The sequence below is a fragment of the Megascapheus bottae genome, chromosome 14 (assembly GCF_031878675.1).
Source record: "Megascapheus bottae isolate mThoBot1 chromosome 14, mThoBot2.hap1, whole genome shotgun sequence".
NCBI lineage: Eukaryota > Metazoa > Chordata > Mammalia > Rodentia > Geomyidae > Megascapheus > Megascapheus bottae.
In genome coordinates, this window is record NC_143522.1 from 21789918 (window position 1) to 21803193 (window position 13276).

The 13276-nt window shown below is 46.5% G+C and overlaps 1 protein-coding gene across 1 annotated transcript in view; it reads right to left on the reverse strand.

Annotated features, from left to right (window-relative positions):
• Positions 1-4863: 4863 nt before the first annotated feature.
• Kcnk10 (potassium two pore domain channel subfamily K member 10) overlaps positions 4864-13276 on the reverse strand; it is a 116916-nt gene continuing 108503 nt past the window's right edge. The window contains exons 6-8 of the mRNA XM_090344668.1: positions 11323-11509; positions 7471-7613; positions 4864-5712 (exon numbers count right to left, since the gene is read on the reverse strand). Coding sequence (XP_090200794.1) covers positions 5128-5712; positions 7471-7613; positions 11323-11509 — 915 coding nt within the window. The 3' untranslated portion in view covers positions 4864-5127. The remainder of the gene's footprint in view (positions 5713-7470; positions 7614-11322; positions 11510-13276) is intronic.

Consider the following 13276-nt stretch of genomic DNA (forward strand, 5'->3'; position numbering starts at 1 on the left):
TTTCTTCACTTACCAACCAAGAACACAAAGGAGACGTCAACTCTTCAATGCCTATGAACATGATCATCATTTCTAGTAAATCAGAGATGCCCCCTGTTTGTCCTCAGCACCACTGTGATGTCATGTGACCCACATGTACCCCCAAGGAGGACTTACATGCAGTGTGGATAGGTTGGTAAAGTCTCACTAAGCTATTACCCTAGGGCAAAGTCGGGCTTAATTTAGAGCCATGTAACTAGCATGCCATTTCAAAGTCCCCACCTGCAGAATTAACTTCATCTACAACACCAAATGAGAGTGACGTTTGTTGCAGAGTTCAACTTTTCTTTTTTAGCTAACTAATTAGATCTTGCCACCAGAAACTTCCTCTGTTCACTCAGCACACAATTACATGATAACAATGAAGAAGAATATGCTCACCCTCCCCCCACACACACGTTGAAACATCAGCAGATACAGACAGCAGAAAGACTGTGCAATCCAGGCTTTTGTTCATTGGATTTGATCTTTGTTTTTAGCAAGACTCTACAGGCATGTTTGTTTTCATGTGTCTTTCTTGTGGTTGAAAATGCATGGCTCCGATGGAATGGACCGCCTCACATTCTCACACAATCCAGTAATCCCCAACCTGTTACCCTGGTGACCTTCTCATTCATCCCCAACACCAAACATACAAATAGCTATTCAGCCTTCGCCTAGCTAGGAAATGAGATCATCTCAGAGGGAGGCAAGAGGGCGGAAGGCTTGCTAATGTTTAGCACAACTAAGACTTTCAACATCCAGTAGTCCCCATAGAGCCCAAAGCAGCTATTTCCTGTGTGAGGGAGAGGAGAGAGAGAGAGGGAGAAATAGGAAAGTACACAAATTCCTAAGTTATCCAAAGGAACTTTTAGTACAACTGGCTGCAAATAGCAACAGCTTAACATTCTTTAACTAGTCTTTAACACCATGCAAAAAAAAACGCCTGCACAGCTGGCCGCCCTGCCCCCCCCCCAAAACAAATCCTGAAAGGCAAAAAGACTTAAGGTCTCCCTTGCACCTAAGAGGAATGGGGTCATTAATTTGTATTCACAAGTCCAACTTACAACTCGCTTGGTAAATTGAATGAACTTGTGGACTGGGGATGAGTTTGCTAAAGAACCATAAAACCCCAAATGACTGATGACTCTGTGCTCAATTCCCTCCACGTGCAGTGGAAGTGCAGGATGCATGTGACCTGTGCACAATCACGCTTGGACTGATGGAGCCCAGACAGTATCACCCGTCCCCTGAATAGTAGGCCAGAGACACCAACCACCACCACGGCCACAGCCACCTCCCCCTCCCCCACACAGTAATATGGCCCTCAGCCCAAACTTGTAAGTTTCTGGAGTCACTACAGGGTTACTACAGATTACTAAGCTGTCTAGATTCTCTTTAAATTATCCCTTGGCTCTCACCAGTCAACCTCCCAATGTGTGATGAAAGACGAGGTGATTGCCCAGTGGCCAGGTAGCACAAGCAACATGGCCCACTGCAGATATGGCATGTGCACTCTCCATGGGCCATGTGAAAATGCGTCTTCCAGGTTGCATGTGGCCTGGAAGCAATACGCTGTGTCAATGCATGTCTAGAACATGTAGCAGTTTGGCCCGAGCATATGTGTTCCACATGCTACTGGCCCCATCTTTGTTTTATTGTTGTTACTGTTATTTGCCAGTTCTGAGGCTTGGACTTGGGAACTGGGCATTGTCCTTGAGCTTCCTCAAGGCTAGCACTCTACCACTTGAGCCACAGTACCATTTCCAGCTTTTTCTGTGTAGGTGGTACCAAGGAATCGAACCCAGGGTTTTGTGCATGCCTAGGCAGGGACCCTACCTACTAGGCCACACTTGTGGCTTGGCCCCATCTTTAACAAGGTTAACATTCAAGTATCTTTAGGAGAACTGACTCCTCAGGCCTTAGCTTATCCACAGGAAAAAGAGTCAAACCTCTCATTTCTCCTCAGCTTCTCCTTTGGAGAGTAGCATCTATGGAACTTGTTGCCCACCTACTAACTGGCTCTATATCCACAAAAGTTCTTCTTCAACCTTACTTGACAGGGGTTTTGTCTATAGGGTTCTCAGGGAGTGGGTTATATCAAAAATCACCCTTCTTCCGAATCACACCTTGGTGTGATTCTCTGTTTTGCTGCAGTTCAACTCTGGGGAGGGGTTTACACACACACACCAATACAGGCACATGCTCTACCCAGTGGCTGATGCCACTTTGAGCTCTGAACTGTTTCATTCATGTTATACACAGAGTTCCTGCAAGTTTATGCAAGTAAAGTGCAAGAGAGTGCTCTGGAAGGGCGGTTTTAGCCATACAGAAATGAAAATAGTGTGCAGTAAATACCTTCCGGGGGAACCTCTGAGACCGTGTTCACACAAAGAGCCCATGGCCTCTTGGGGGTAAATATGTTACTTCACTCCTGTAAACCATGTCCACAAAGCTTAAGAAACATATACATAACACACATCCACACACACATTCACATACACACATAAGGATGCATGACCCGGCCACTTGCAAGGTTGCAAGTAGACCTTGATCAGACTGAATACTCAGCGCTGTCACATCCCTTCTGTGTGCTATTCCATAAGTTACTTATGCTCCCCCAATCTTTGTGTCTAGAGTGAGTTTATAAATACTTCCCACATAGCATTGTGAGGTTTCAGTGTGTGCCGTCCACAAACTGCCTGATCCAGTGCTCGACCCACAGAAAGCATGAATGACATATATGGCTCCCGGGCTTCCAGTGTTAACATAGTATACCGTAAAGCAATAACCAGGTATGACGAGGTACATGCTACTATAAAGCAATGACGAGGTAGGAACCCATATGAATGAACTCCGTGGACAGTTTAATCAGGACACTTGAACTTATGGGAATAAGAGAGGAGGGTCCAGTTACCTATTCCTCCAAACACATTGAGTCAGACTAGAACAGTCTCCCCACCCCCAGGAGACAAGGGCAGCATCCACACCTGCATAAGTATCACCTCCAAGGGTCTACGTAAGACTGGGAGGGCACTCAGGCTGCAGCTCTAGCCCCATGGAGGAGTTTACCCAAGCTCCATGGACTAGGATGGACCTCATCACAGAGCTTCTCATTTGGCCCCTTCTCAAAAGCAATGCAAGATGTGTTGGAGGCAACTGGCAGAGGAGCTGTGCATTTTGGGAAAATAAAGGGGGCAAGGGATAGGTCTTCTGAAGTGCCAAGGGTCCAGGAGACAGTGGGCGGCGTTTTCCCTGCACATCAAGAAAGCACAAAGCTGGTTCCTGGAAATCTCCCCATGTGCTCTAATCTTTTAGTAAATCTCCTCCATGAATTGATTATAGGAAATCTCCAAAATGTCACACTGAGCCTGAAGACCCACCACCAACAGCTTCCTGGGCCTGCCAAGTGCAAGCGCCCCAGGATGTGACTCCCATCACTAGCAAACTTTCAACCAGTATATACAGCAGCCAGCCAGTTAGGATCAAAACCCAGGTATGCCCAGGATGATGGCCTAGTCGTATGAACGGCTTCCTTTCTATGACTCCTCCTTCCTCCCCCTTCCCTTCACTGAATGGTCTAGCCTCATGAACAATACCAGTTGTTAGTTACCAGACAGTACCTTGAAACAAACCCAAGCTTAGTGAACAACAAGAGTAAAAGAGACAGGGTGAAGAAGTGTTGCTGTAGGAATAAAGGAATAGCCCAACATAACAATTAAAAAGCTCTTGGATCTCTTTTTTTTTCCAGTATTATTTTGTGAATGGCATTTAATCGCACTTAAGCAATTAAATCATTCCAATCCTACTATACAAGGTTTGGATATGGGATCAATTTTCTTCCTGTGCGAGAAAAGCAAGATCGGGTCTCATAACTATGTCTACCCTAAGACTCCCAAAGGGACAAAAAGCCCTGAGATGGAAAGATGCCATAGTCCTCCGCAATGTCGCAGAAATGCAGGATGTCTCTGTATAATTAGCATCAGCTAGACAGAACAGCAAGCCACTGGCATCCTGCAGGGAAATGGTTTTGGTTGTTGTTTTTTTCTCTCCCCCACATCAAAACAAAAAAAAAAGGGGGGGAAAGCGAAGTTCCAGTAGAAAAGTGAACAAGGATATTTCAAAAATCAGTTTATTTTTCACCTTCACTCCCACTGAGGAAACATGTGTGATTTGCCTTTTAGCAGGCAGTAGTTGAGGATGAGTTTTCACCCGATGGTTGCAAGTTCACTTGGATTACCAAGCCCAGAAAGATGACAAAACACAATAGATTTGTGTCATTGGCTAAGGTGATATCCACAGTGTGATGTGTCTGTGATCACTATTTGTGTGTGTGTGTGTGTGTGTGTGTATCTTTTGTAATGAGAAAAGCAATTGCACCTTTTAGTATGTGTGCTCTGATCAGCTTCCAGTAAAATCCCAGGTCCTTACTGGGTCCCACGGACATTCAATTTGGAGTTCTCTCAGAAAGAGTCAGATCCTGTGCACTGAAAGGTTGGTATCAACATTCAAGCTCACAGCACATGCCACCGTGTCAGTGGTCACCTACGGCTCCCAGTTCACCCCAATCAGCCTGGCTGCCCACTGTGTGTGACTCACCACACACAGTAGGTACGGACAACACGACTCCCATTTAAACACACACACGCGCGCACACACACACACACGCACATATACACACCTGTTCCTCTCAGAGGCGAGTCTTAAGGAATGGCCGCCCTTTATCTGCATGTCATTCCAGGCTGGCTCTCTTGCCAGAGGGACAGCGTGGCTCTGGAAAGTTCCCTTCCCGTGTCCTGCCCTAAAACCTACTTATGTAGTGACCACCCCCCCCCCCCACTCCCCTGTCCCGCAGGCGCCATCTGAAAAGGAAGCTCCTGTCCTGGCATTCATTTTGGCAGAGCAATCCCTCCGTCGTTTATATGGCACAGTGGAAATAGAATTCTTCAATGCTATGTAGTTTTGGACTAACAAGAAGTCTTATTTAAGGCACGTGTCTCAGTGTGAATAATTAAAAAAAAAAAAGGAAGAAAGACAAAAGACAAAAAAAAAAAACCCCAAAACAAAACCCAACAAGAGGCGCGCACAGGCCGAGCGCGGGCCGGGCGTTCAGTGCGTGGCGGGCAGGAGCGCGTGGTTCTCCAGCTCCTGGTCTTGGGGAACGGTCCCGTTCTCCAGCCCGGCGGGCGGCGGGAGGCCCTGGGACAGGCCCACCCTCTCGGCCTGGGCCTCCTGCTTGTCCCGGTCCAGGGAACAGTTCCGGAAGGTCTGGCCGACGTGGCGGACGTCGTCGGGCAGGGCCTTTCTGGGCTCCTTGTTCTTCCTCTTGGTGAGCCTGGCGGTGGAGCCCAGCTTGTTGATGATGTTGTCCTCGGAGGCGCCCTGGCCGTGCTTGCTGAGCGGCTCGGACCCCTTGAGGCGCAGGTTGTTGGGGCGATTGTTGATGCTCTCCTGGGAGGAGGCCTTGAAGCGGCCCGCGTCCAGGGCGGCGAAGACGGAGCGCTTCTCTGGGGACAGCATGTCGAGCGAGTGCGCGCGCTGGTCCAGGCCCAGCCGGCGGCGCTCCATGCTGCGGATGGTGGCGGCCCGCTGCAGCTTGTCGTGGATCTCCACGCTCAGCCGTCTCCGGGTCTCGCGGAACTCAGCCGTCACGTTGGCCTTCCACTCGGCGGCGTGGGCCTTGATCTCCCCGACCTGGCCAAGAGAAGGAAGAGCCACAACACCACTGAGGAGATTCCTCCACGCGCGCGCGCACACACACACACCACCACCCCAAGGGGAGGTGGGCTTTGGGGGACACTTAAGAAATGGCGTTCAGGAAAAGGTGTAAAAAAACACTACTGCTGGGGTCCTGGGTCTTCTTGACACTCAAATAAATAAATGGCCCCGTGTGGAAGTGGCTAAGGACAGACGTGGCTGGAGGAAGCAGGTGCCCGAGGCAGGGAGGTGGTGGCTGAATGAAAGGTGGATGGCAGCTGGGAGGAGAGATCAGTGGGTGGGTTGAACACTGGGCCTCTTTCATCCCACAGAAATGGGGTTCATCATATCTAGTTCATAGGGTTTCCACTGTTATGAAGATAAAAAACACACAGCTAGCTCAGTCCTGGTTAGGAAGGGGGCTTTCCGTAAGTCCTTTATCCTCTCCCGCCCCTCAATGTGGCTGTTATGGGAAGCAGGACCAACCTGCTCCAATTCCATGCTGGACTTAAACCACAAGAGCTGGGTAAACTGAGGCAGTTGGTTTCCCCTATATCCAGGCGGTGTATCTATGTCTGTGTGCTATGGGGCCTGTCCTGATTGAAGGCTCTTTCAAGGCACCTGGTACCATTTCCTTGGTCAGGTTGCAGGAAAGTCATGGGGCTCACCCCATGTATCTTTTTAAAAATCAAACTATGTAGCCTGAGGATGTGCACTAAATATCTTGGCTTTTATTCAACAGGCCAGTCAGTCCACGGCCCCTGCTCCCCTCTAGAAAGGAGAGACTGGAACTTTGGAATTCTAAGAAGTCCATATTTTATGTTGTTCCCTTCACTCTTGTCACAGCTGAAGCTTCAGCAAGTCAGTTGACATTTAGAGGAACAATATTTGCATTGCTGAGGTACAGCAGGAAAATTAACACATGGACCTAGGGAAAAAGGCAGGAAACTATCCTTCAGTAACTTTTTCCTGGTCCTTTATATTGACAAGTGAAGGACTGTCCTTAAAGCACCCTGTTCTACTCTTGGTCTCTTAGGTTTTTCTTCTCACTTTCTTTTATTTAACTCCTTCTTTTCCTTTCTTGCTACAAGAATGACATGAGAGTCTTCTAAGTCACAAAAATCTATCTTCCCTTCTAGGTCTTCCTTTTTCAACTTTGTGTGGATGCTCGTGTGAGGAGTATAGACTATTCGTCCTTGGCCACGGGACCACCTTTGTCTCTGAGGCTCTTTCAGGCAGGGGGACACATAGATGACACAGGTGGAAGGGGCCCCTTGAGCCCATATCTCCATGGCTCACTAATATTTCAAGGCTTCACTCTCATATTTAGCAAGAATCCTGGTATTCTGCTGTATCCTCAGACAGACCCTGGGCCTTGGAAAATTCAGCCAACTTCCCTTGGACACTTGCTAAGCTTCCCGGGTATTTGCACAGTCTGTCTTGCTAGTTTTATTTTCTTTCATTTACTTTTATAAAAAAAAAACAGTTATTTACTAGTCTTCCTAGAGAATGAGGGTTAGTAAGTCAATAACTATATTTTTCCCACCTGCCAAACAAAGATTCTGGCCAACAACAACAAAAAAAATGTCTATTCCACTCAATTTGGCTTGAGATAAAGACTGAAAAGAAAGAAGCTTTATGAGCACCATATTTGCACTGAGTCAGAAACATGCCAGTACAGAGAACCGACAGGCAAGATTTAACATGAGTCAATCAGAAGTTAGGGGCAGCCACAGAGACTGGAGCGAGTCCTACCTCTTCTTTTGTCTTTTTGGAGAGAACCCGTAGCCAGTCTCCAATCATACTGAGAACAGCCGCAAAGTAAGCCAGGCCAACAAGGATCCAGAACCACACCAGAGGCTTGTACCATTCCCGGTAATTGATGCCAGCATTTCCCCCTAAAAAGAACCAAACATGATTTTTTGAGCCTGTGTGTTCCAGTACTGGGCCTTGAACTCGGGGCCTGGGTGTATAGTGTCCCTTAGCTATTTTGCTTAAGGCTGGTTGCTGCTCTAACCACTTGAGCTGCAGTTCCACTTCTCGCCTTTTCCTGGTTAATTAGAGGCAGGAGTCTCATGGACTTTTCTGTCTGCACTAGCTTGGAACTACAATCCTCAAGTCTCAGCCTCCTGAGTGGCCACCAGTACCTGGCCCCACATGTTGTTTTTAGATGGCCTTGCAAGTGTCCTTAACAGAGCAAATATGTGATATGCTGGTCCATGCAATGGAGATGTTACTTCATTATCCCGACAGTCAGCCATAAGACTTGCACCACAATATCAGATGTAGTGAGGGATGGGTGACAAGAGAAAGATGTGCCTCTTTCCTAAAGGAGCCAGGCCTGTGATTCTACTGCCCTGATTCTTGACCACTACCTCGAATAGCTCTAAGAGAACAATTATCAGTGATCGCCTTGACCCATCTCACGCGTGTGCCTCAGGTCAGGCTTAGCCGTCATTGTTTCTTTCTTGAACTTTCTATACTTGACTAAAATTCAAAAGTATCTCTAAACCCTCCCAAATGCTCTGGAACTCTCCAGACCAATTCGATTTGAAGGTCACAAGAAGGTCACAGGTACCAAGAAACGATGGGGTGCACAAAAGTAAATTTAGGCATAATGGCATGACACAGGCTCTGAGCCATGAAATAGTGATGTAATGCTAATGAGGGATGATGTCTACACCAAGCTAATTCTGAAGGTTAATTAGGCCACATAATTAGAATCACTATAACCTAGACTTTAAAGGGACCTTGGAGCCCAACTGTTCTAATCCCTTTATATTATTAAAAAAAAAGGATTACGTTTTAAAAAATCCATCAAATCAAATTGGTCAGTTGCCTAATGGTATTGACTAGCTGTTGCCTGGAAAAGGCTAGTCGTTCACTCTGAATAATTAGCCTATTTATTGAAGCCTTCGTGCAAGCACAGCAGAGGGCAGCTAAGCAAAATAGACAGGCACCAAGCCCAGCCCACCCTCCCCCCAAAAGAGAAGGAACTCAGAAACATAGTGAATCTGCCCTGTCTTGGCTCCATGAGATACTGCCACCCAGCAAAGCAGGCAGGTCCATTTCTGAGAGGACCAGTACTAAACCATTACAGTATTAGAGGATGACTGGTTGCTAGACCATAACAGGCACTATTGAAGCAAGATTGAGCCTTGACAGCATCTATCATCCCTTGAAAAGCCACCTGGACAGGCCCTGGGACCTGTGGATCGTCCCTAAGATACCCATGCCCACTTTGCAGCACAACTCTTGAGGTCTTGACAGCTACTTCGTAAAGTGAATATATATATATACATATATATAGCCCCACAGGCAACTTTCTCCCCAAGCTCTCTCCGGAATATAATTTGAATTCCTGTAACATTCACTTGTTTTTCGAGATCTGTTTTGTTTTGTGCAAGGCTAAAAAAAAGCTACTTCTCTGTTCCGTTCTCTGGATTAAGTAATTAACTGAGGCTGCCACCTGAGGGCACTAGTGAACAATTCAGTAGACATCCTTCTGAATGCTTTTCAGCAAGGGCTGTGCTGGAAATGGAAGCTGTGCACCCTTTAGTCAGACCTGCAAAAAGCTCAGATGTTGTTAGGCTGTCGCCAAATGGATCAGCTGTAAAACACAGCAGCAACCAAGTCTATCTGACTGATACCCCAATTGTATTCCTAGTAGAAGTCGATGCCCTGTCAGATGGTAAAGACCATCACCTCCTCCTGGCTGTGGATCTTGCTTTAATGGCCAGACAATCTTCCCTTGGTTCTACACCTGTGGGCTCAACTGAAGATGAATCAGAAAGATTCAAGGGAAAAAAAATACTGCATCTATACAAAACATGTACAGACGTTTATTTTCATCGTTCCCTTTAAAAATAGGGTATGAAATGACTATTTTCAGTGTGCCTACCTTACAAGTAATCTACAGGTGACTTTTAAAGTACACTAAAGGACGTTCACAGATGATGTGAAGAAATAAACTGCCATTTTCTCTAAGAGATTTGAGTATCTTAGGATGTGTGTGTGAAATGGTTCTAAATCCCCTCTGCCCATACCTGTATTTAACTCAGATTAGAATCTTGACAAAGTTTTCCCATGTTTAGGCTAAAAAAAATGTCTACTATTGTTGCTCTAACTTCTCTCAGTTCCTCTGGCTTCTCTCCAGTATGTGAGGTCTCTGACTTGACAGCAATGGCTAAGTATTGTGCACAAGAAAATACTGGCAGGGTTCCAGGGTCCTGCTGTCCAGTAAACTCTCATTTCTTTTATTTAGTTTTTAATTTGAGACAAGTTCTTTCTATGTAGCCAAGGCTACTAGGCTAACTTGAAATTTGGTATGCTCCTGCCTCTGCCTCTCAAGACTGCAAGAGTGGCATCACCACACCCAGCTGTAAGCCATTTTTAATCGCTTTGACTGGGAAATTCTTTGTCATTTGTCTATAAAAGGGCAAGGGATAAAACTCTACTATTTCTTTACCATAGGCTCCCCAGTCTTCCTCTGCCCAATAGGAATAATTACCAAACCACTAACTTGTTACAGAATTAACAAAGAAATACACACTCTCCCGGTGATCCATTGATCTTCTAACATTCCTTCCAGAATTTTCCACTTTTACCAGATTTCCTAAAGACTAGACAGATCCCTCTCCTCCTTATACACACTGTCCCCAGGGGCAAACCAAGGCACCCTTGGGAGACCACATACCAAACAGGGAGGAGTCTTCCTGGGACCTCAGCCTGCACACACACACACACACACACACACACACACACACACACACACACACACACACACACACACACACACACACACAGAGCAAATATTTCAAACTTATAATAGAATTCTCTGGTCAAAATGCTCACTAAAGTAGAAGGTGATCAATTATCAGAACATGTGTACTAGCGCTATAGGGAAGAATCAGGATGGCTTTTTATTCCTGCCTTTCTGCCATACTTTGGGAAATTGGTACATGAATGAAGCCAAATGCCATATTATTTTCAACCTCCTTGTGCCTTGAGAAACCTGAAAAAAACAATGAAAACTGGAGCTTCTCTGTACATTCCTGCAGACTCCATCCCACCTCACTCACTGTGAGTGCCACTCATCCCCCAGGAGTCACCCCAAGTCCTAACTCTTGCCCACAGGCCAACCCAAGATGACTGCAGGGTCAGTGGCTCTCGACTCGGCCTCAGGAAGCTTCCCCTAAGCAGGTCCCTGCAGGCCTACTTCCACATTAGCCTCCTCCTCGCAACCTATTTGCCTTTGGCAAATTCAAAAGCAAAAGCTCTATTCACAGCTTTTAGCCCTTGATAAGGATGGAGTCCAGGATTCAATGAGAAGTCCATTCTACCCTGGCATTCATTCAGGCAATGATAAGGGCAGCCTGAGGCGGAAGGGGCCAGCTGCCTTTTTTCATGGTAGGGAAATGCCCTGCTTCTATTTCACACCACACAAGATTCGGGGCTCCAAAGGCACCCGTGCACAGCGCCCATTTTTCGCTTGCAAAAATTTCCTGCAAATGTCAGTTATCATGATTTGGGAAAGCATCACACACAAATGATCCCCCACCTTCCACTGACCCCCTCCCCCACAACAGGCATGCCCAGAATGCTTACCTGCTACGAAATCACCAAACCCCACGGTGGTCAGAGTGACCACCACAAAATAAATAGACTCCAAGGCCGTCCACCCCTCGATGTATTTAAAAACAACAGCAGGGATGGTCACAAATAGCACGCAGCCCGCCAAGATGAACAGGATGGTTGAGATGACCCGGATCTTGGTCTGGCTCACTTGCTTTTTCTAGGAAGAGCAAAGAAGAAAAGTTGACAGGTAAGTCAGTCAGCACAGTCCCCTGGTTTAGGTGTACAGAGAAAAAGGAAGGCATGTCACTGGATTTGAACATTTCTCCAATCGTTGCTTTGGGAAAATCCGGGGAAGACTGCAGGATCTTTCCTAGAGAAATGCACATATAGAAGTTTCTAGAAGGACTAGGAAGATACTCAGGCCTCAGTAGTTGAAGCCTATTCATGGACACCAGGTCAAGAAACACTGCTTAATTTATGCTTCAAATATCCCTTTCTTGGTTTCAAGAGTTAGAATGAAATAGTAGTTCTAACTTTTTCCTTAATACAAATATATTTCCCAAGAAGGGCTTGCTTCAAATATCCATGTGTTACTAACTCTCCATTGTGGGGGGGGATCTCTAGGGGACTTTTGGACTCTTTCTATACTTATAGCAATAGATTTGAATCTAACTTTCATTAAAAATTGCAAAAAAATTTTTGTGGGAGGGGCAGGGAAGCAATGATTTGGTTGGCTTTAAGTAGTGTGAATACTAGCACATTCTACCAAGAAACCTTTAGCAGACCAAAGTGAAATTAAAGCAGAGCGGCCCCAGCCTCATTGGTGACAGACTCTAGCCCCAACACTTGACTGTGCCTCGACACCCACCTCCCCCTCGTAGAGGCTGTAATTTATGGCATACGTTTGTTTCAAAACCACATAGTGCTTTCACGATCAGGTTTGCCACTGTACTATCCACCTGAGAGGTGAGAAGTCAAAAATGACAGGATCACTGTCTAAAAGGGCAAATGGGAGCTTTATCTACTGCCAGCTTCTAAGGGAGCAAGCAGTGGACTGACAGTGGAAACTGGATTGATTTGGTGGCAAAGGAGCTGTTCCGGTAGGGGAAAGGGTGGACAGGGAGTATCTCTGGGAAGGCGACTGGGAAGACAGCTCTGCATTGCCTCTCAGCAGCCCCAGTTCTAGAGGTCTGCATCCTCTGGTATGGTATCCTGGCGTACATCTCTGAAAAGTACTTGTGCATTATGTACGCCTGAAGACATGGCCTGGTTATATGACCTTCCATGGATCTGGGGCCAAAGTGTCATTTGCAGGAGAATGGATAGCATGGGGGAAATGCAGCTACATGGAAGTGTACGTGCACACATCCACGGGGCCGCAGACCCGAGGCAACCAAATGAACGAGTGCGTGGTATATGCTGGGGTGGTGGGCTCCAACGGCGGAACTCCTTTGAGCAACTAACTCAGTTACCAAAAATGAATACCAGGAAGCTGGAACATTTATTGGGGGGCCTGGTGGGGGCAGGGGCAGACAAGGAGAGGAGAATGGTGGGAGAATACGGTCCTAATATTCAGTGGAGTCATGGGAAAATGGAAGTAGGTAAATTGAAGAGGACGGGTGAGGTTGGGAGAAATGGGGGGATAATGGAAAGGGTGACATTGGTCAGGATGCTTTGTACTCATAAATTGACATGCTGAATTAAAATCTCTTTGTACAACTTCTTAAGAAAACAAAATGAAAAACGAGGGGGAAAAAAAGCCTCAAAAATGAGTCAATAAAGAAAAGCACGCTGCATTTGGGGCTCTCAGGGAGGAGCCCTGAACCACACCAGCAGCTTCCTACATGCTGCCTTGAGCACAGAGGACTTTGTCTTCATCTACTTCATCTTACGGATGCAAAACAGAAACCAAGAGGAGCTGAGGGACAGTCATAAAATGATGCTGCTAATAAGGGGCACAGCCGAGATCAGGATTCTGACGTAA